The sequence below is a fragment of the Podarcis muralis genome, chromosome 15, assembly GCF_964188315.1.
Source record: "Podarcis muralis chromosome 15, rPodMur119.hap1.1, whole genome shotgun sequence".
NCBI classification, from domain to species: Eukaryota; Metazoa; Chordata; class Lepidosauria; order Squamata; family Lacertidae; genus Podarcis; species Podarcis muralis.
In genome coordinates this window covers 18,556,800-18,581,100 of record NC_135669.1, presented here as the reverse complement: position 1 = coordinate 18,581,100, position 24,301 = coordinate 18,556,800, and the positions used below count along the sequence as shown (strand labels likewise).

Sequence of the window (24,301 nt, the reverse complement as noted above, 5' to 3'; positions counted from 1 at the left end):
GACGGCAAGGGAGAAATGCAATTCAGTTTACATTTCTAGGCAAACCCACCAAATTCACATTTTGCAAAACGACTCTAAACCAAAACTCAACCACCCCGAATTTTTCAACGCAGTTCCCCAGTCTATTGATGTCTGCAAAAATGTGTGCACGGGAAAATGCACTCCATATACAAGAAAAGAACTCAACCCCCCCCCCCAATGTATATATGAGGCAGAATTGCATCCGAAGAAATACTAGGAAGAAATTCGACCAAAAGGGCAGCAAATGAGTGTGGAAATGTACAGAGCTGAACTTATACGTGGAAAGATGAGACATAGAGGGAAACTGAAATTGACACATTCACCCATCCCTAATCTGACAACTTCCCAAATGACACGTTTGAGGTTACAAGGTAGTGTCACTAATATCACGTCGAAGTTTGCATTCAGTCCGAAAGCTTCGTCATGCATGGAGCCTGTCACTGGATTTTGCTTTGTGGCTTTCCTTACCGGCATGGAGCCTGCTTTTGGGAGTTTCACAAGCCACTGTGAAGTATTTTTCTACCATTGGGATGTGGTGGGGGTGGGCTGTGCAATTGCACAGGGTGCAGGTTGGCCAGATTTTCACATAAAATCAAGATGGAAGAGAAACCGTGTCTTATCTGAAAAGCAACACCAAGGGGGAAATGCACTTTCTTCATGCTCAGAGGCACTGTTTTCCTCTTTAGCACTTTGCATGTTCTGGGGATGAGCTCTAGGCATTCAAGACAACAGAACGCCTGAGCCCCAAAATCCAATTCTGCTGTTTATTTTTTCAAAATCCTGCACCCAAGGAGTGGCAGAATCCTACAATTACCCAACATGAAACTTAGGTGGTTCCCCTCTCAAATCTAAGGAAGGATAAATTTGTCTACTTTGGGGCTTTGCTATTTCTGTGTATCTTTAGGCCCATAATTCTATTCTATTTGCATGATAACCTGATTTTTTAATTTTTTTTTAAAATCTCAAAATACATTCTTCAGTGCACATTTTCTGGCACAATATGTATTTAAATCTGCAGTCTGGTACATTTAACCGTGTTGCAACAGTTCAAGAAGTGCAAAATCAATTTGAAAGCTACATTCAGGTCTGAGGCCTTTTGCATAGGAATTTGCAAATGATCAAATGACTCAAGTCATGCTCCCCTGTTCCAAGCGTCTCTTTGCTGTGCGCCCAGGAAATCACACACACACATCCAAAAAGACAATAGGGAGAGGCAGAAAAGTATTGGTTAAGTTCTCAAAGGGGAGGTTGGGTTGGGTGCTTACCATAATATTATGGGAAGGCCAAGGGGTTCAGGCCTACACTATGAACTTAAAATAGAGACATTATCGTATTTTTCGCCCTATAGGACCCACTTTTTCCCCTCCAAAAATGAAGGGGAAATCTGGGTGCGTCCTATGGGGCGAATGCAGGCTTTCGCTGAAGCTTGGAGAGCGAGAGGGGTCGGTGCGCACTGACCCCTCTCGCTCTCCAGGCTTCGGGAACACATCCACAGCCTAGGCAGCCCTGCAGGAGTTCCCACAGGGCTGTCTAGGCTGCGAATAGCAGCCTGCTTCCTGGAGCGCCGGGCACGCTGAAATCAGAGCGCCCGGCACTTTGGGAACACATCTGCAGCCTAGGCAGCCCTGCAGTAGTTCCCGCAGGGCTCCCTACGCTGTGGATAGCAGCCTGCCGCCCGGCGCGAGAGGCGCCCTGAAGCAGAGTGCCTCGCACGCCGGAAAGACATCAGCCAGCCCCACAAGCTCGGGGGACAGAAGGAGGCGCAGCGCCGCCATCCCGCTGTTCCTCGACCTGGTTTTGTTTCCCCGACCTGGTTTTGGGGGGGAAATAAAGGGGGGGATTCCTTTATTTCCCCCCAAAAAAACTAGGTGCATCCTATGAGACGGAGCGTTCTATGGGACGAAAAATACGGTATATGTACCCTTGCTATCTATGAACATCCTTCAATAATAACATTTAAACCAAAAAAGTAATAAAATTGTGCTGCTTCGGGGGCACTGCCACAATCCTCCACAGCTGGCACAGCTCCTGGCATGGCCATGGGTGGGTATTGTGACATAACATCCTTTCAATGGAATTTTAGGGAGTGAGACAGAGAATGGCAATTTTATAAAAAGCTAAATGGAGGAGCACACACACCTCTCAGCTATCTAGTGCTGGTAATTATTAAGATAAGCACAAAATTGCCCCATCCCCTCAAAAATGTCACTGAAGCTCTCCCCCTCCCACAAAGGACACAGGAAAACAACTGTCTCAATGGTGGTGATGCTCAGGCCACACCAGTGGCGTAGCGTGGGTTGTCAGCACCCGGGGCAAGGCAAGTAATTTGCGCCCCCTAACCCGTGGATTTGCGCCCCCTAACCTGTGGATTTGCCCTAACCCCAGATGTTGCACCCGGTGCGGCTGCCCTCCCCCCGCACCCCCCACGCTACGCCACTGGGCCACACAAAATATAGTGGTACCTTGGTACACAAACGGCTTGGCTCCCAACAAATCGGCTCCCAAATGCGCGCAAAACCGGAAGCAAGTGTTCCAGTTTGCAAACATTTTTCGGAAGCCGAACGTCCAACGCGGTTTCCGCTTGAGTGCAGGAAGCTCCTGCAGCCAATCGGAAGCTGTGCCTTGGTTTTTGAATGGTTTTGGGAGTCAAACAGGCTCCCAGACTGGATTCAGTTTGAGAGCTAAGGTACCACTGTATACTTTTGCAGTGGTGAAGAGTTTTAAGAGATTTATAAGCAGCCGTAGCCTGACAGCAAAGCTTATTTTCAATTTCCGTACTTATTTTCAATGCCATTGCTCAGTCATGAAAAAACAGAAGAGTGCATCTTTGAGCATGCACAGAGCGCCCTGTAACCTCTGGAGTCAGATCACACTCGATTAAACAACAATCAATGGTTTTTAGCTGAACATGTGAACAAAACATTAGCCTTTCTGGGGGATAGGCAAGTTTGTGCTCTTCCAGGCTTGACCCATGTCGACCTGTTCAGACATGTGAGTCGTCACTGGAAGGGGATGAACATGCATGTCTGAAACAGCTTTGGGCATGAAGAACACTTGTGGAGTAATGGGGCAGGAGGCTCAGAATACAACTCAGCACCTCACATTGATGAGGAATGAAATAGGATTATCCGAAGTCCACACATGCCCCACTAGCCTTACACTGAGCCAGGATGCTTCCTTACACTGTCAGGCCAATGGTCCATCTAGTGCAATACTGTCTACACAGACCGGCAGCAGCTCCTCAGGGTTTCAGACAGGAATCTTTCCTCAGCCCTACCTGGAGATGCTGGGGCTTGAACCTGGGACCTTCGGCATGCAAAGCAGTTGCTCTGCCACTGAGCTACATCTCTCTGTGTTGCATGCCTTTCTCTGGACTGCCGCTCAGCGCTCTGCATGCCCTGCACCCCTCCCGCCTGTCCCACAGCACGTTCGCCCAGCACAGCCATGCAATACCTGCGACCCGAGCGGCACGTACCAGCCCGTCTCTAAATTATCTCCAGGGGAGGCTGCTGTGGCTTTTACCCCTCTAAATAATGCATTTGCAGACCCTAATTAATGCGAGGAAAAGGATGATATACATTTCTCTGTTGCTTTAAGTTACATCTGGTTAGACACTTTGAGAGAGGAGCAGCCTCTAGCTAAAGGGCCAGATAAGCTAAAAATCAATACCGGCAACGGGCTCAGAATCCTTTAAATCAGAGCGGCCCCTTTCCAAACTCTCCCTCGAGCAAGAAGGAGAGGTGCAGGGGAAAGCTGCCAATTCATCAGCACCATTACTATGGAAATCCAAGCTTGGCTTGGCGGGGGAAAGGAGGCTCAAGGAGCTCACCTCTCCACTCACCTGCCAAGGCAGAAATAATCTCCGCTTTCAAAAGGCCTTGTCCACTTCCTCCAATGCAAGCAGGAGCCATCGCAAGCTGGGAGCACAGAGTGGTGGGCAGCGTCGCTGAGTGGGTGCTGCCACACTCAGCTTTGCTGACGGCTTTGAAAGAGGGCAGCCACTCTCCCATGAGGCTGTGAGGCAATGGTGGGTTATGGCTGGTGAGAAGGGTGGCAACTTGGGAGAGGGACCCAATCTGATTCACAGGTCCTCTCAAAGGCGCCACAGTGTTTGGGCCCAAGAGAACTTCCTGGGAGATTTCACCCTATGCAAATCAACCCCCCACAGGCCAACAAACCTCTCTGACTGGCCCAATGTGTTCAATCTCCTCTTTGAAGGTGCCAGTTATAAGCATGATGGGGAAAACCAATCCAAGTTAGAGCAGCATGGGATTTGAAACCTGATGCTTGACGGTGGCTCCTTGAATGCTTACACAATGCTATTCCTCTTCCTTCCTGCCCATCATTCCTCAAGGCCCACCTTTTCCATGAAGCTTGATTCAGCACAACCCCCCATTCCCATCCCTCCATGTACCCAATGGTCATGTAGCCAGCCTTCCCCAATGGGAGTTGAAGACAGTTTCAGTCCAAAACATCTGGAGGGTACAGGTAGCTGAAGGCTGAACAAAGCAACAATCATATATTCTTATCCCTGCTCACCCCTGCCACCATTTCCCTTTCTCTGTTGCTTCCCATATCAAATTTCAGATTGCATGCTCATTGGGGCAGGGACCTGCACTATCTTAAGTGCCATGCATGTGCAGTGCGCTCTCTCTCTCTCTCTCTCTCTCTCTCTCTCTCTCTCAGGACAGAACTTACAAGCCCTACAAGGGCTGCTTCAGCCACAGGTGTTGCTGGACTCCTCCAGATATTGCTGGACTCCAACTCCCATAAAAAGGTAAAGGTACCCCTGCCCGTACGGGCCAGTCTTGCCAGACTCTAGGGTTGTGCGCTCATCTCACTCTATAGGCTGGGAGCCAGCGCTGTCCGCAGACACTTCCGGGTCACGTGGCCAGCGTGACAAGCTGCATCTGGCGAGCCAGCGCAGCACACGGAACGCCGTTTACCTTCCCACTGGTAAGCGGTCCCTATTTATCTACTTGCACCCGGGGGTGCTTTTGAACTGCTAGGTTGGCAGGCGCTGGGACCGAACGACGGGAGCGCACCCCGCCGCGGGGATTCGAACCGCCGACCATGCGATCGGCAAGTCCTAGGCGCTGAGGCTTTAACCCACAGCACCACCCGTGTCCCCATAGTCCCTGCCTGTTAGCCATGCTGGCAGCTGGGGGTGCTGGGAGCTGGAGGGCCACAGATCCACTGCTCCAACTTAAGATGACTACAATTTACCTCCACTACCAGAGGCAGCATGCCTCTGAATACCTGTTGCTGGAAAACACAGGTGAAAAAAGCTCTGTTGCACTCAGGCCCTGCTTATGGGCTCCCCAATGGGGCACCCAGATGGCCACCGTGAGAACAGGATGCTAGACTAGATGGGCAATTGGCCTCTTCTTACGTCTCTAGAGAACAAAAGGTATTGTTTTTCACCCTCCCACTTCTCCGTGCATTTGACTCTGCCAGGATTTCTAAAGCGGTAAATTAAATGCGCCCAAGGCGTTTGACAGGTATTGTCATTTTGCCTGCTATGTTGAACCACAAGAGCAAAGACAGAGAGAGCATAAGGAGACCGTGGTAAACAAGAGTTGGCCAAGACCGCAGCAGCATGAGTGCCGGGGCGGGGGGCAGGCAGGAGAAGGAACGGGCTCTTGCCTTGAGGTTAGCAGCTCTGAGAGAAAACCCAAGAGATCAGCAAACTGCTGGCAAGGAGCCAGCATTGCAGGACACACCTCTCTGCCTTATCTCTCAGACACAACGGTAGTTTGTGCATCTTGCAGAAAGTGTGCTACAACCACAGAAACCCTGCAGCCAGCAGCAGCAGATAAGGCACCTCAGGCAGCCAGTGAAACAAGCGCGCTTGCAACTCCCTCAACAGCCGATCCGAACCAGAGCAATTCATGAAAGGAACAGAGGGGGGTGGTGGAGATGAATCAAGATAGGATCGCCAGTTCAGATTTCTGCATCCTTCCTCTGGCGTGAGGAGGGAGCTGCAATGGTGTGAACTCTTTGCTTGTGGGAAGCGGGATGAGGCCAGCGTGGCTGAGCAGAGCGCAATCTTTGATCACAAGAGAGGCCTGGCACCTTCCGCTCCTTCAGCTCCGCTGTACGGAACCACAATGGCCGCAGCTGAGCTACAACCTCTAAGAATTTATGTCAATTGAATATACAAAGCCTACTAGACGGGACGCCAAGTCCTTTCACTTAAAAAAATAAAAAATAGATCCAGTCCGCTAAGAGTATGGGTGAGCACCAACAATTTTGCAACCAGGAGAGACATTCCAGTTCAGACACATGGTCTTTGGCAGGTGGCCTCAGCTGGCTCAACAAGAAACCAAATTTTAAACGAGCGAAATGTCACCCAACTCTCCATTTTTATCATTCACACACACTTCCAAGAAAAAGGAAAGGGGGAGGAGGAATTGAAACATTTTTTGAACTGCCCAGAATTTAATCAGTTCTCTCCTAATAGCCCTCTCTTCGCAAGTTTCAACAGTTAGCAGAAACCCTCCTTAAAAAGAAGAAAAAGTCAGGTTTGGTGTCGCTGCTTTTGTTTCTTTTTTTAACACACAAATATCAAGCACTTCGTATTTATGTCATCAGTGGTTACCAGAAAGGTGAATCACGCGTCCTCCTTAGCACTCTCCTCTGATCCCCTGTGAATAACTACACAAAAGGAGGAGGTTAGGAAAGTACGCAAAACCATGGCCACTCGTACCGACACTACACGGCAACCTTGGCTGAGAATAAAGGTCAGCGCCATCTCACAAGTGATGATGTGCCATAAAATCATTTTGGCAGGTATGCAAACTTTGTGCGTTAACTTTGGCAACAGAGGAACCAAAGATGTCCCAGAAAATTATCTCTTTCGGCCTCACCTCTGAGTGGTGTGTTCTTTGTTGCAACTGTTAAAGTCCTATTGCTTGAGCTCCTACTGATGTTGGTGCTTAAAGAGAATGGGGAGAATCTTCTGGTTTTCTATTGCTCCAGCCTGCCTTGGAAGGTGAATGGATCCAGTTAATGCCTGCTTCCTTGCACAAGGAACAGTGTGTTAAGTAAGAGTGCAACATCCACTGCCCTAAAAGTAGTACCTGGTGTGTTAGAATGAACATCTTTGCAGTTTGAAGATAGAAAATTCATGTACGGGTCTATGTAAACAAGCAAGTTGTTAAAAGGATGTTGCTGCAGCTGAACTCCAGTAAAAACGATGCCTTTCTGAGAGATGAATGAACCTATCTTCCCCTGGGCTTGTGTGCTTCCCCACTCTGTATGAGGAGATCAGATGTGTAGTTTATAAACATTTAAATAAATAAAACAAGCTTTTGCTTCTGAATTCAATTAAGAACATTTTAGCATTACTTCAAACCCTAAACCAATCTTGTTGAAACAAGCCAGCTTTGTAAACTACGGTTTGACAGTGGCTTGTTTCAAACACAGAATAGTTAAGATTGACCATAGTTTGTTGAGTTCAGATGGTGCGTTAAAAAGCAGATAAATTGTGAAGAGGGGCAGGCTCACTCACATCACCATCAACCATGGTTTGCATCAGAACATCTGAGTGCAGTCATTTATTCTCTCTCCCCCCTCTCTCATTGTCTTTCTGTCAAACACACACACACACACACACACAGAGGGGCCTGAGGTTTTTTTGCATGATGAAAACTGCAAACAACAAAAGAACGGACTTTGTATTACTTTTTGTTTGCTTCCCGGTACAATAAACTCCTCAAGGAGATACCAGAGTTCTTTAAATAGCTGACCAAGTTCTGCAAACACTGGACAGCACAGCACCCAATTTAAACAGCTTCACCATTTGAGTTTTGCAAGACAGATAGCAGAAATTGATTGTGCAGCAGAGGTGGGGTGGGTCGTTTTCCAAGTTATTCAACTCAAAGTCTGAACACACACATACAAACTCCAAATGCCCTCCAACAATGTTAATTTATTAGGATCAAATTCCAAAAACATGCCATGCAGGAGCCATGAAGATAAATAAAGGTGTCATATATACTTGATCTCATATATATACACACTTAATCTCACATATACAGGCTCATATATACTTCTATACATTACACTTGCAGGAAGATAAATGCAGTAAAATAGTCTAGATGGGTTAAGTCCATCTTCATTTTCGGTATCCAAAATGAATTACCTTTTTCATACAATGCAGACGTACCCATATGTGTGTATGTATAGAGCCTTTTTTGCATGTAACATTAAACTATGGTTGAGTGTAATGTGCTAGGGGGCTTGGGGAATGGGATCTATTCAAATTTCTTTAAGAAGTGACCTGACCCACCAACCCAGAACTAAAATGTAGACCAGAACCCAAGTTATCCATCAGACTTTGCACTTCCCAAACGTTCTGATGCCCTTCTCACAAGAATGCATTTCAAAATGTGGTTTTATATACTTAAATGCCAATTTATGTAATATATGCAGATCAATGTAGAAATGGGACATAATGGAACAGACCAATGTACAAGCACATGCTAAATTGGCACAGCATTGACCAGAATGAGACTCGTTCCTGCTATGCACTGGAGCTGAGAAAAATGTCAGGAACATGCTCTTCCAACATTACTCTGCTCCTCTGTTGCAGATGTGAAGAGAAATTAAGAAGCTTTTGCTTCCACTTCTAAACTAACTAGAGGTTCCCCATTACATCCAAACTAAGGGGAACTTGAAGTATGATTAGTTTAAACAATCTAGGACTATGTCACAGTTTATGATCCTGGCTGGTTTTAAAAAAACCACAATAGTTTAAACTGGGGGTGGGTGGCCCTTGGTCCACAGAATGTTGCTAGAGTACAATGCCCATCATCTCTGACCATTGTCCATGTTGTCTGGAGCTGAAACGACGGCGATCTCAACAACATCTGGAGGGACTCAGGTTCAGCACCTCTAGTTTAAACTAACCAGGGTTTACTAGCTGCACCAGAAGAGGGGAGGAAGGAGGTGTTTGAACCCTGCACTCATGCAGGTGACACCAAGACTTGGAAGAGGAACCTGTGGCTCTCCATATGCTGTTGGACTCCAACTTCCAACTCCCAACAGCAGTCAGCATGGCCAATGGTCAGGGGTAGCGGGAGCTGCAGTCCAGAGGGCACCGTTTTCCATTACAGCCAACCTGAGCTGTTATGTATGTGTATAAGTGTGCACGCCACCTAATTTGCAGATAAAAATGCAGTTCTTTATTTCTCCCTGCTTGAAAGGTGAGAACCAATTTCCATCCATCCCACCACTCCTCAGATCTCTCTCTTAATCTGAAATCATTTCCCACTTGACAGTTCGCCTTCATATGTCTGTAAAAACCCGGCGTCTAAAGCGGGTAATCAGCTTCTCATACATAGCTAAGCAGACTGCAGGGTTATCAGTAAAACTGATATATAATCGGATAAGAACAGCAAACCTTTTGTACTAACATGGTCCAGGAATAACTACATCTCTCCTCTACTGCCCCACCCACCCCTCTCCCCACAGCCAGCACCGTTGGCTACAAACCAGACAGCTCACTTTTATATTATGCACATAAGGTAGAATGTGCTAAATATCAGAGAATAGGACACTATCCATACTCCAACCAGCTTCAGTGGGAGAGAGTTGGGTCTTTCCCACTGAAGTCAATAAGGCTGAAAGGTGCTTAACTTGGGGGCTGAATCATGACTGCAGTTTTAAATGTGTGTTCCTTGGGGCAGGGGCCCATCATCTGAGAGACCCTGTAAGCAGCATGCATACAGATCATGCTACAAATAACACTGTTTGACACAACAGATTTGTTGGGTATCAAATGTAATATTATGGTGCTACTTAAATATGAGTGGAAGTTACTTGTGCAGGCTGCTGTTATTAATCGCCATTTATATCTTGTTCTACCTACCAGGTGCTAAAAGCCAAATCTGTGGGGTTATCCCCTTTTTAAGCCCACAAAAGACTGCTGTGTGCTGGGGTGGGGGTGGGCAACACTTGCCCTGACCCGGGCACCAGCAACCCACGTTATGCCCCTGCATCCACGTAGACAGTAATGTAGGGGGTTGGACGATGGCGCTTGGGGTCTTTCCCCACTGTACAATTCTATGATTCTAAGCTAGGTGGAACATTGGTCTGATACGCTGTGAGGCAGCTTCACGGGGTCCCTATATTGATAATGAGAGTATGCAGACGCTACTACAAGTCAAGGGAAGCTCCGTGAAGAATTAAGGCTATATAAAGCATTTAGCTGCCTAACACCAGGACAGGAGAGAGAAAAATTGCAGCAACAATGACACAATCCAGGTCTGGCCAGTATGAATGGAACAAGCTAATTTACACAGGAAGTAAGCACTTACCAGACCCTTCATCCCAACACACAAAAACCTTGGCCATATCTGGAAGCAATTACAACCAGTTAACATGATCCGCCTGCCACTAAAATTAACTACAAACAGAAGGTTTTTTTGTTGTTTTTTTCACTCGGGTGATAGGCGATGCAGCAGCCCCCATGTTTGACTGATGGGAAATATTCAGTAATTACTCATTTTTAGAAGTCATTCCTTGAAACCAGCGAGGGGTGGGTGCAACGGTTGCTAATTATGAATGAAAAGGAGAATGTCGCTCATCTTGCTAGTTGCAAGGGAAGCAAAAGGCAGCTACTGCTCACAGCCCCGGGATAAGAAAATGAATCTGCTCCGCTCATGCAAAGAGAAAGGTGGTTACTCAGACTTCTTAGAAGTTTGGCGTCATTCTGACACTTGCAAGCTTCTCTGTGGGAACTCTGGGCAACTAGGGGAAAAACCTCTGTGCTAATATTTCCATGTTCCTCACTCATCCTCTCCAGACCTCGCAAACAAATTAGTGTTGCCTTTCACTCCGAAACAGATTTGTTTCCCAGTAAAAAGAAGAGGGGGGAGTCATCAACATTCAGTAAGGTTGAGCCAGCCTTGCAAAGAGAGGGTGGAAACAAACACCGAAACCAGATAGCTGATAACAAGATTGCACCACTGGGCATATTTCAATCCATTCAATGATAGCTCATTTCAATCTGCAGAATAGAACAAAGAACATGGTGAACCGGTTGCGTTAATCTGCCACATCAAGAGCATGAATGAACGAAATGTGTATGATGCTAGGCACTGGGTATGAAGCGATGATTTACGTTCCTGGTGGCCAGTTCATGCAACCAACTCATGTACCCACAAGGTGTTCAACTAACCACAGATTGGAATCGTTTCAATCTGGGCTCACGTGATTTGCACCCTCGATCTCAAGCTAGTTTCATCAGAATATGGGGCACTTCAGAATGATGTTAACATGGCAAAAGGAGGAGACAATTTTTTAATAATAATAAATAAAGTACATTTTTTAATCAATGCCTTCATTTGATTTAACAGATGTAAGAAATTTAGATATCAGAGCTGCAATCATTTGCAAAACAAAAAAGCCCTTCAGCCTTTAGTTCAGGCTGTGACAAGCCACAACTTTGCGGATTTCAGAAGTTCGACACACATGAAGAGGATGGTGGGGCTGGAGGAAGCAAATCAGGGTAAAGGGATGAATACTCAACCCTCACCATTCTCTTAACAATGAAGGTCACCTCTATTATACACTCAGGTGATCATCGCTTTTAGGTTGAGAAAAAGGACAACCCCCTTTTTCTTTTTCTTTTTCTTTTTTTGCTGACACGCCCAAAATCGTGGAGGCGCTCTATCACCTGCAACTCCCTGTTCCTGAATCCCTTGGCTGAAAGAAGCATCAATCAGCAGCAGATGACGACAAAAGGTGACAGCTTGGGGTGAGTACAATGGTTTTTGGATAGTGTTACCTTTGGGGTGGCAGTCATGGCATTATGGAATTCCCCCCGGCAATGCTTGCAGTTGCCTAACCTGATTTGATTTTAGGAAGTTCAAGATCTCCCATTTGGAGAACCCTTTAAATGAACAACTTATTGTTTGATGGAGTTCAGCACAAATCTTGCTAGATGCTACCTCATTGGGGTTTCCTTTTATAAGGACAGGGGCATGCAGGAAATCATAATGCTTAAAGACTGAATCTTAAGAAATGCAAAAAAGAGGGGAGAATCAAATCAAATTCCTAAGATGGGAAGAGCGATATTATAAGGGAGATGTGTGTGTGTGTGTGTGTGTAGTCAAGGGAGGAGTCGCTTGCTAAATCAAGGTTTAAAATCCCCCCTTCTCTTTGAGCAGGATCTGCTACAAAGGGCAAAGAGCACTGTCCAATGAAGTGGCCTGAGTACATATTTCTCTAGGGGTCTTCCCACCTCCAGCGCACATTCCACGCATGGAAACAGTTAAGTCCCCCACAGGATAAATCAAAAAGTTCAAGGCTCCTACCCTCCACAATGCGCTCCCTCTTTCCCCAGTGACAAGAACCAGAGAGGGCTGAACTGGCCGCCAAACTTCCTGAGGAGGGGTCTCCTCGGCGCTCGCAGGTTACACGATCGGGGTCAGAGCCGTGGACCTTAACGGCAGCCTTCATTTCCTGAATGGGGGGTGAGTTCTCTTGGCCATAAAGCTAATAAGAACTTCCTCGCATGGCAAGCGCTGCCTGACAGAGCTACTTGTCAGCCAGCCCATAGTGGGAGAGTGCTGGTTTCCATTAGCGGGTTACAATGCCAGGTGCCACTAATAAGGTCCATCACGAGACTGCTAACCTAGCCTACAAACTCTGGAAGTAATCATTGTCAAGAGGGTTTTTCTTTTCCCTAGGAGGGGGTGAGTGGACAGCAGAAGAGATTCCAAAAATTCAGGTTGCAAGGGATTTGGGAGTACATTAGCCAATGCGTCATTAACACGACATTAAAATATGGGGGGAAAGGTTGCTACATCACCCCCAGGTATGAACCAATCTGTCAATTTCAGTTTCTCTCAGTTATCTGATCTTAAATTCAAGTCTCCACATTTCCACATCAGCTTGCCCATTTTTTAAAAAAGTCCTCATGAAAATAAAACAGCATTTTAGTAAAAAGAATTATCCTATTGTATGTGGTTTTGCCTGATTTATACATATTTTTTTTCAAATTGACTTTCCACAATATAATTTCAGTGGCATTCGCATTTTGAGGTACACTTCACTTTAATATATCCCTGTCTTTACACATTAGCTGGATGGATAACTGCACTGCAAAATTCTGAGACATTGCAAATTTCAAAGGATGGCTTCGGTTTGGTTTTTCTTTCCTTTTCAAGAAACAAGTAGGTTTGCTCCTAACTGCAAATTGGAATCAACTTTCTCCCTGCTGCCTAATCGCCAACACCAAAAGCAAAAGACATTGAGGAAAGGAAAGATTATTCAAGGACACGGAACAGGGCTCCAAAATGCAGATGATGCACTGAAAACTGCATTTATGTAACAATGTGGCTAAAAAAAAGACATGCAGAGGCAAGTTGGCCATTGAAACAGCCATAAGCCTTGGCCATGTTGACCCAGCCAAAGTTGAGCGCTTTGTTAAAATGTTTATTCCGTGGGGGAGTTGTGCACATGCTTAATTCTCTCCCACTAAATCAATGGGATTTAAAGAGTGCTTAACTCTGGCAGGATCATGCCCTTTGGTTCTTGGAATGTGAGTAACACCCTCATTAATATTGCTGTGTTTAAGTGTGTTTGAACTATACAGCCTCCCACCCCCCACTCAGCCCGCAATTAAAAGCTACAATCAATACCAACATTAGATTAAGCCTGAACTTTCCTGAACCTTGAAGAAAACCTCTTATTAAAATGAACATTTTTTAAAAAATACAATTGTAAACTCACGATGTGGTCAATTGGTCAAAATCATACGCACAGTTTAAGAAAGAGCAAGAGATTGAGCGACGTTGGCTTTCTTATTGAAAAGGTAGCTTAGCCGACCTGATAAAGTTATACTAGTGCAAAGAGTTTTGTAAGACTTTGGGGGAGGTCAAAATTTGAAGCTCTTGATGAACAAGGCATATCAGGGCTCCTTTGGGAGGAATAAATAAATAAATATCACAGGGCAAAAAAGTTGACCCAAAAGTAAGCATTGGGGCGGCTGTGAAGATCTTACACTGTAAACTTAAAAAGAAAAGAAAAACTTTTGCCAGTCACTTATGAAACTTCTCTCACCAGTAAAATGTTGCTCGCACCCACATCTTCTCACAAAACCTTAGAAAATGCATCATACGTGTTTCAACAAATTCCGTTAATGTTGATAATTTACCCACGATTCAGTCATTCGATGAAGTTAGCGCAAAATGCCAAAGTTACTATGAGCCTTTGGCACATTAAGTCCAATTAAATCTTCCAGAATTTTCAACTAATTCTATATATTTCTGGACCAGTTTCTCAGCTGACTTTCTTTAAAGAATTTTTAAACAACAACATTTGCCAGTAAAAGATGAAAATGAGGATGAAACAGAGTCATTCATGATCTTGGCCATTCTTCAGATCTGCAAGTGAGTAGCTGAAGAGAGTGTGTCATCAGACTGGTTTGGGGACACTTACTAATATTCTTTGATAAATGTCAATGTTTTCTGATAAATGACGATAAAATTTGGTCATAGCCAAAGCTCATTAGACACTCGTGATTTATCAGTGAATTTTCTGATTTTTCCCACTGGTCTCTGAAAACACTGAGAGTTATTATTATTCATCATTTATAAATCATGTAAAGCTACCCAGATGCTGTACTAAAACATTTCTAACATTTACCATAGCAATGTAGGTTAAAATGAATGTTAGAAATGCAATGAACTGCTAACACTCTTGGGAGGAATTCCTTCAGGATCAATCTATTCCTGAGGAAGTTTAGGACACAAAAGACTATGGATACTTAATCAGTTATATACACTGTCTGGGTTGCAAAACTAAAAACTAAAAAACCAGTGATTACATATACGTGGGCATTTATCAGCCAAGCTATCAGAGGTTCAAAGTAAATTTAAAAGCATTCCCTTGTGCCCTGGCTTTGGCTTAATCACACTGTACAAAATTCTTCAAAAATTAGCAGCACAAAAATCTGACTGGATTTGTGGGAAGTAGAATTCGTGACCACTACATGGCTTTCAGTCAAATGCAGCCATGATTAATTTCTGCAGGATCGTGCCCATCAGTTTAAAAAACACCCCATTTACTAGAAAGCTTCATCTAGATATTTGCCATCCACTCCTAACCAACATGTATCTTTTTTTTCTGAGAAAACCAACAAGACTTTGTTAAGAGCATCATAAATAAATAATCTAGACAGCTACAGTTGTTGCTTCAATTACATCTAAAAGAGGACAGAACAGAAAGCTTTTTTAAAACAAAAAAAAGGCGTATTTATACCGACACATTCTATGCCTTCTTATTCATAGTTTTCAGTTTTAAAAAATGGCAACATTGGTAAAATTAAGTAAATACTAATTTAACACTGAGATTAGCTGCAGTGGAATATATATATATATATATATATATATATATATATATATATATATAACTCCCGGCTGCTTCAGCATTAGAAATCCCCTAGTTGCAACCTTTGCCAAGTTGCCAAACCCTGGCACTGTAGCAAACATAGATAAAAGCTTGTCCCCAGCACTCAAATAAAAGGAGAGATGCTCTTTAACAACAAAGAGAGAGAAAGATTGTACTTAACGTACTGAGACAGGTTGCATGTCCCACCTCAACTCCAAAAGTAGAAGAAGGTGATTCATTATTTCCACCAACAAAGTGTCTGGCATTTCTCCAGTGCCCCTACCATTCGTCTCTGCTGAACCAAAACTACACCGAGAGATAAGCCACTGGGTGTTTCCATTTTACAGGTGGGAAAGCAGAGGTTGAGATGCAATGACTGGCCCAAATACACCCCAGGGCTTGGTGTCCTCCAGATGTTATGGACTACAAACCTTTGCTGGGCGGCATGGAGTTGGCTACAGCTGCCCCAAAATGCATTCAAATGAGCCACCCAGAGTGGCTGGGGAAACGCAGCCAGATGGGCGGGGTATAAATAATAAAATTAATTTTTATTATTATTATTAACCATGTGGTATATTGGCCTCATTTCTCTGTCTCCTCACCTCACAAACACGCTCGACAAAAGGACTGGTTTTCTTTGGATGTTTCCTTATAAAAGGGTGAATGCAAACCCCTGTCTTTGAAGCAAGCTACAGAAATATAAAAGAAACACACGCACTCAAAGGTCTTGTGCATTTGTGTTCCTTGTGGATTGCAGAGATGACGGTCACTCCTAAATTCTGCACAATCCCTGGCACATCAAGGGTTAATGGTATGGCTCCATCTGCATTGAGTCCAATGGGACATATAGTCCCAGGAAGGAGAGAATAGGTTTGCAGCCTAATAGAAGCAGTTGTGTGGCTCACTGTTCCCAACACTCTTTGCCTAGGGACCCTCCAGCCAGGGAACTGCTGGAACTGCCATCCAATGCTGTCAGATAAGAACTCTTTCTCCGTGAATGGGCAAGTCTGTTTCTATGGCCTCCAATGGCAAGGGGGCAGAGAGGGTTGAATGCTCCCTGCACTAGCAGGTACGGGGGAAAACGAGGACAGAACCCTTCTCCTCATGCTAGATTTCCACATGCAGAGAATGTTAATGTTTAGGAAGAGCATTCCCTTCTGTGAGAACCTCACCTGCAAAGCCCAGAATCTGCTTCGCCTCCTTATTTGCTCTTTATGAGAGTTGGTCTAACACTGACAACCGACTGTTACTGGAGCATTCAACACGGGATTCTGGTTTGGGGCCAAGAAAAGGAACTGACCAACTGCTGCAATAATGCACCTGTATTTATTTATTTTAAGGGAGCTGGCCGATCCAACCAGAATCCTAATGACACAAAAATTGTTACATCATCTCAGGTCATCTGGGGTCATCTCGGATAGGACATGCAGGGTGCTTAGGCCCCTTTGTGCTCAGATGGGCAGCATCGATCCTGTGCGGGGTGCTGAGTGGTAGACTTCTTAAACTGATCTTCAAATGTGGAAAGATGAATTGCCCATTCACTGGCAAGAAGCGATCTCACATTAGCCATACGCTACACCTACATTGGCCACGACTGACAATTTTTTTAAAAGACCCCGAAACAGAACTTGTGCACCCGGAGTTGCCCAAACGGACAGAGAAAAAGCACATCCTGTCAGAGCCTTGTGTGTACATTTGGACTACAGTAATTAAACTTGTTGGTTCATTAAAACACTTCAGAGCATCTCCAGGATTCTTGCTCTGAATCCTATTAGCGGACTGCCTTGTAATATGTTTGTTTGCAGAGTATAAGATACACAAGAAATATGCCGAACTCTATACACTGAACTCAAGCCAAATGTTTGCACAGGGACTAAACCAAGGCATTCTCAGGCACCAGTTTCAGCTTTCTGCCACTACAGGCAAAACCAGGAAGGAAAAGCAGTACTGCGAGACCAAGAGACCAATTTGCTAGGCAGGCTTCTACCCAGAGACTAGGGAAAAAATGTCACAAGGAATCGATCCCCAAAGCAGCCTTCAACCACAAAAGGGAAGAGGCTTTCTCCCCAAGTAACAGAGGTTTTCTAAGATTCATTCACCAAAGGTAAAACCAGACTCTCAAGGAACACAAAAGATCAGTTATGTTCAAGGACCAGAAGGATTCAGGAAAACTGGTACAGCTGGATTAAGTCACTGCAAAACTGAAATGGGGAATATTTTTAACCCAACATTTTAAAAAGAACTGCCCTACTTTCAAACTTGGTTCACACACTGATAATGGTGTTTTATTTATTTTTTAAATTAGGTTAGTCTCTCAGCTTGGGCAACATAGTTTTTAGAACAAACCCAAAGCAAATGTATGAGTTACTTGGCAAAGATCATAATTGGTTTCCATGTATTAACACCCCCACTAAATAAATAATCGCTGATCTTCTTAATAGGTTACATTGCTTTTGTGAATTAATCTGTTAAAATAAGCTGTGAAAGTTTACAGCCCAAACTGATAGCATCCATTTTAAACTCCCCGCTTTCAGAGGAAGTGTCTTTTTCCCTTCCAAAAAGAGAGATTTGATCCAGAAACCAACCCCGAGGTTGTAGTAAACAGAGTGTAAATTTCTGTTTGTTTTGATTTATTTTTAAAAATGTATACTTGGCTTTCCCAGAAGTGATTTTCAAAGCAGCTTACAATAACCAAACATTTTTTTAAAAGTCACATATCAATTACAAAATGGCTCAATGCCCAAAATAATTATCGTTCAAACATCGCAAGTGCACCATGAGGTCAGAAATAAAGCTTGCAAAGAGATAGTGGTGGGAGGGACTTTTTGGGAGGAGGGGGAATAAAAGGAACCAAATCAATAGCTGCTCCAAACTTTAATTCATAAAAAAGGGATGAGATGGAAGCAACAAGACGACTGATGTTGGCATAGCTAACTATGTAGACTGGAACAGAGCCATATCGGGTAGTAACTGAGAACGCATGTCTAAGCTGGGGTATGTCCCTTTGAGTTTGATGGTACTTACTCCCAGGTAAGTGGGCACAGAGTTTCAACCAGAAGGAGTCATGTCCTTCCAAGCAAATGGGCAGGAGTTCATTTATTTCCCCAGGAACCCTGACATATACATCACAACCCACCCTCAAATAGAGCTGGGTGATATATTGTCCAAAACCAGTTTGAAGTCCATATCATGATATCAGTTTCATAAATGTTGACCTGGCAATATATCACAAATCATGATGTGTGTGTGTGTTATGCAAAAATCACAATGTGGGAAAACTGTGAAGCCAGCCAGTGCCTCTACATAGCTCCGTCTTTATTTCAGTCACTGTGATACGTCAGTATATTGCGATGTTTAGCTGGTGATATTATGCTGAAAACCAGATATCGCCCAGCCCTACAGTGTTCGCCTCTACGCAGTTCCATCCTTATTTCAGACATTGTGATATATCAGTAGATTGTGATGTTTAGCTGGTAATATATCACAATATTGAAAAGCAGGTGTCACCCAGCCCTACACTCAAAGCATCAGCCCCTCCAAAACTTTAGCTATTAAAATGTTTCTAAAATGGACAACATGTCAGAAAGTGCCAACCAGCCTGGATAGAAACAGCTCCTCTTTCTGCTATATCTCAAAACCACTAGTGCAACTCTGGCTATATAATCTAGTGAGGAGGACGCTGGATTTCCTACAGGCCTACCATCCCTCTCTCTTCTCCTGGCGCCCACTCGGCCATCATCTTGAATCTCTTTGCCCCACCTCCCCATTTATTCTACTCCTGGTAGCATGAGGTTAATGTGAAACCCTACATCATGCTTCTAACTTTCACAAAAACAAAAAAAAATTAGCAGGCCTATCAAAAGGAAACTCAGCTCTACTGGCTGCAGTCAAGGAAGTGAGGAACAAGGTTGCATAAAGAAGACTGCGAAAACAGACTCTGGAGGCAAGGTTTGACTGCCGAGCTCGAGAGGGAAACCAAAAGGACGTACCTGTGTTGCTCTACTGTCTCGTTGTCCGGAAGCTCTGCCCCGCAGACACTGCACTGTTCGCCAATGGCTCGGTTCTCAGTTTTTATACCCACAGCCAGTTCCCCGAGCTTGCTGAACAGCTCTCTCTGGATGAAGCCTTGTGGGAGGAGCCCCCCGTAGGCGCTGAAGTCCATAGACACCGCAAGAGCCGGCTGAACGTGCAGAGCAGGTGCCATGGAGGACGGGATGCTCAGCATGGAGTCGCCTTTGTGATTAGGTAGCACGGGGTAGATGCCCATTGTCTTGTCGCCGTGGGAAACCATGAGATCTGGCCCAGCTGGCGGGCCTTGGACCGCCTCCGAGGACTGGTCAGCATTCTCGTCACGGGGGTAGTGAAGTTCACGGGCACTTGTGATGACGCTGCTGCGCGTGGGGGTGCCGGGCCCTTGCTTGCTCTTGTCATCGCCTTTGTCCCCCACGGAAGCGCTCAAGTCGGCCGTCCGCGGGCTCTCATGGCTGGAGGCCTCCTCCACCTGCATCGCTTCTGTCTTCACCTCGGACAGGTTTGGGTGGCGGCCGCCAGCAGAGTGCAAGTCTTCGGAGCCACTGTGCTGCAGCGCCCCTTGCAGCAAGGACTGGCCGATGGACATGAGGCTGTCGACGGCAGCCTTGGTGGGGCTCATGGCCGAGAGTCCAAAGGAGGTCGAGACCGAGGGGCTCTGCTCCACCATCAGGCTCTGGCTGGCCAGGCTGGAGTAGCCACTCTCTTCACTGGAATGCTTGGAGATGAGTATGTTTTTAATGTACTTTGACTTCCGGTCTTCTTCCTCTTCGGTGCTGCCGTCAGCCATGTTGGCCTCGGCGTCGTTGTCTTCCGATGCTTGAATGGTCTCCAGGATCTTCAAGCACTGCTCCTCCAGGTACTCAATCTCCAGGATCTCAGCAGCGTAAAGAAGGTCGTCCAGGTCTTCGACTTTAGCCTGCAAGGTCGCCGTGTAGGCATACTCCAGGATCTGCTGGAATGTCTTTGGCGAGAGGAAGTCCAAGGTGTAATGCTGACTGTTGCGGTGGAAGAGGATCTCGAACATTTTGCTGGTGCAAGCCAGCACTGTCCGGTGGGCGTGGAACTCTTGGCTGTCCACCAAGATCACCACATCACACAAGGTCCCAGCCAAGCGCATCTGGTTGGCTTTCTGCAGGAGGCCGGTGGCGTGGCTGGGGTTCTGGAGCTGTATCATACCCATCTTAGTCAAATCCATAACACTCCCGGGGTCTAGGCATTAGGGAGTCTTTCCACTGCACGATCTGGAGCTGTCATAAAGGAAGGGAAATGGAGGGAGGGAGAGAAGAGAGAGAGAAATTGAGGAAAGGCGGTGGGAATGTGGCACACAGTGTGATGAGATCGAACGGAGAACCCCAAGAAGTCAAGCAGAGAACTCATCCCCTGCAAAAAATGAAGAAGACAACTAGACACTAAAGGTGAAAGCGGGGCTGTGCCTCTGTATCCTATGGGTGAATTGGAGAGAGGAAGGAAAGGGTGGGATTGTGGGTGGGGAAACACTCCTATTTGCTCTGCTTTGCTTTCCCCTCCATCCAACAAGCCACTTTTGGACAGAGACAACTGAAGGCTTGGGGTGCGTGGAAAGCAAAGTTAACCCTGGGCACACAGCTAAATTGGTAGAGGGACGGTGAGGGGAGGCACAATAACCTGAGAGCAAACAAACCCATGATTTCTACCCCAGTAGCCTTTCCCAAAGAATTCCCCAGCCCACAACTTGAAAAGATAGAGGGTGGGGGAGGACATCCTCCCTTCCTTTCTCCTTGCCTTCAGCTGTGGCCCTGGGCAGAATCACCTCTTCCACAACCCCACAGAGCCTTTTCCAGGACAAAAGTGCAGCCAGGGGGAATGGCTGGGATCCTGGCCAGCAGCTTTTCTCTCCTTTGTTCCTGGGAGGAGTGGGGGGAGTTCCATGGGGCTGAGAGGAGTGAGAGCGCATACAGAGGTTACTCGAGCCAGCGCTGGGGAGCCTAAATTCTACTATCCATATGAGATTCTCTCTCCCCCCCCCGCCCACTTCCCCAAACCCAAGCCCACTCTCCTCCAAACGAGACCAGGATGATACCCAGCCAGCCAACAGACAAATAGTCCATTCTGAATAGCATCTTCTTTAGACTACATTATTAGAGCGAATATACAAACTGCCTAACATCCCTTTCTCCTGCCCGGGCTCTCACATATACACAAACACATCAACTTCTAAGCGTGCACACACAACAAGCACACACTGCAAAAGCAGATTTGGCATTAAAAGGTTAACCCCAACTACTTGGAGGTGGGTAGGGATAGGGTTGCAATGACTAAAAAGGGTTTTGCCCCCGCCCGCCCCCTGCACGCTTATAGGCAACGACACCCCTTTGCCACAACTTTCTAGAATCAATGCAGCAGTAGCTGCACTTGATATAACAACACGCAACACTTTCCCCTGTTGGAAGGCTCTGAGGGTCCCGGTTTCTAGGGCTGCCTCCCTTGACTCCCACCATAAGTCTCCGGGAGAGTGAGGGGTTGACTTCTCCCCACCCACAAACACCCACAGGTAGCTCTTTAGCTTTTAATGCCCCGAACCACGAAGCAATGGGCTCCTAACTCTCACCCGGTTCCAGCATCCTCCGAGCCTCCGCACGGCAAACAGAGTGCAGAACTAAAAAAAAGGGGGTGTCACCCTAGAATAATTCAACCCCAGGAAACAGGAGCTGGGGGAAACTCGGGACTCGGTCCCCAGGTCCCGGTCAGGTCTCACTCGCTTCCCACCGGCCAGGCTCGGTACCCGAACCCTAGTACCTTTTCCCATCCGCACCAGCGCTAGAATGGATCGCTCCGCATCTGAGCTTCTAAGCGGAGCTTTCGGTTCACAATTGATCCAGGGTGAAGATTGGGGAGTAATCTTATTTGTTTGATTTTTTGTGTGGGGTGCGCCTATTTTTATGACTTTGCGGGAGAAGGCTCTTCGTGGCGCAAGTCTGAACTGTGCCATTAAGGGAGAAGCGAGCAGGGCGCGTTTACTGGCAAGGAGATATTCATGAGGTCCAGAAGCCGCGATTTAACCCAGCAGGGGAAAGAAAGCAAGGCGAAATCCCCTCGTATTTTGCAACTAAAGCAGGAGGAGGGGGAAGAAAACACTCTCCCTATATATATTTAATATGAGTACAGGGGAAAACGCTTTTTAAAAAAGACGTCTTCTTTGCACTTCTCTTCAACACACCCCCCCCCCCAAAGCAACCCAATTCATAATACAGTTAAGCCGGGAGAGTGTACATTTATTTTTCAGAACTGAGATCGAGGAGATATATACTGCCCAAGCAAGCACTTGAATTGGGCTTGGAGGGGGTGAATCCGCGGGTGTCCATCAAATTGGAAGCCAAAACTCCTTTGGGGCCCGAGGCAAAAAAAGTCCGAAAATAAATCCGAGGTCTGTATTGTTTTAGCCTCGTTGTTCGCTGGCGCCCTTTGCGCCGGTTGCGGCGCGCAGGCGGAGGCCCCCAATCCCCACACCACGCACACATTTAAAAACAAGGTGCAATTCTGATGTTGGGGTAACTGACCTGTTCATCTGTGCACCTTCCCCAAATAATTCGCTTTGAGCAACCTCCAACTATTTTGACCAACAGTTGCTTCCGATGGCCCTGCATATAACCGCTCCCAAAATACGTGTGCTCGAGCAGAGCCCTGTTCCGCCAGGCACGAGGATGAGGAACCCAGGGCTCACATACCCCGGCCGGCGCACGCCCTCGGCAGCCTCCGCTCACAACCAACACGCGCAACTGCCGGCGCTCACCGCGGACCCCGACCTTTGCACCATCCCCCAAAATGGCAAGGTTGGAGCAAAGTGCAACCGCCCCGCTTCCCCCCGAAGAAGAGCAAGTTGGCATCCCCCCACTTCAACAGGAAACCCCAAATATTCTACTCTCTTGCACGGGATGCTGTTCCCTTTGCAACTGCGTAGGAGCGCACAGCCCACAATCTCCTTGTGCTTTCTAACATCAAATGATTATTTTATTGACATAAGGGATTTCCTTGCCTTTTTAATCCTTTTTTCCTTCCTTCTCGGCCTTAAATATATATATATATATATATATATATATATATATATATATATATATATATATATATATATATATATATATATAAAATTTTATATCTATTGTCCCCGGGCGCGCAAATGCTGCTTCTTCGCGTGCCGTAGTCCAGCCAGGCTCACACGCTCCACGACTTCGGCCACTGTCCTGCGCTCGCACGCCACTCCGCTCCCCAAGAAAAAGATTAAATGCCCCGAAAAACTTGCCGCGCGCTCCCCAGGTGCCCTGCAAAGTGTCCCGAACTGACAACCCTCCCCCCTATGTTCCCCTCTCCAAAGAATGGGAGGGAAGGAGGAAGAAGAAGAAAAACGCCATCAACCACCACAACAAAAAAAGACCCTTCCTTGGGGCACTTTTTCTCTCCCCCACCCCAAGTTTTGCGCAGGAGCCCTCGGGGGCCGTCGCTTGCCCCGTGCGTAATTGCGCACGCCAGCCCAAGGAGCAAGTTTTTGGCTCGGTCCCGCTCGCGGAGACTTACCGGGCTCTGCACCGCGGAACTCTTGCGGGCTGCTAAAGAAGCAGCGGCGGCGGAGGCAGGAGGAGGAGGCGGCAGTGGCGGAGGAGCGGCGGCGGCGGCGGCGGCCGGAGGAACAGCATCGCCGGCGCGTCAGGCGAGTTCGCAGCGCCCGCTCTCAGGCTCTCTAGCTGCGCTCGGCGGCGCGGCTAGCAAATCACCAGCGGCTGCCTGACGTTGCCACGGCTGGCGAGGCGCGTCGGGGCCGCCCCCTGCTCTCCTCCCCTGCGAAGCCCCAGCCAGGCACCATCTTGACTGCTGG

General features: G+C 46.5%; 1 protein-coding gene across 2 annotated transcripts in view; it reads right to left on the bottom strand.

Annotated features, from left to right (window-relative positions):
• Nucleotides 1-24,274, bottom strand: part of ZBTB16 (zinc finger and BTB domain containing 16) — a 193,895-nt gene extending 169,621 nt beyond the window's left edge. Inside the window, exons 1-2 of one of the 2 annotated variants that reach the window (XM_028708300.2) lie at nt 24,004-24,274; nt 19,413-20,702 (exon numbers count right to left, since the gene is read on the bottom strand). In XM_028708300.2, the coding sequence (XP_028564133.2) occupies nt 19,413-20,650 (1,238 nt within the window). In that variant the 5' untranslated portion in view covers nt 20,651-20,702; nt 24,004-24,274. Of the gene's footprint in view, nt 1-19,412; nt 20,703-22,991; nt 23,169-24,003 lie in introns of those variants that run through there. The other variant, XM_028708301.2, reaches the window with a different exon arrangement.
• Between the last annotated feature and the right edge of the window lie 27 nt (nt 24,275-24,301).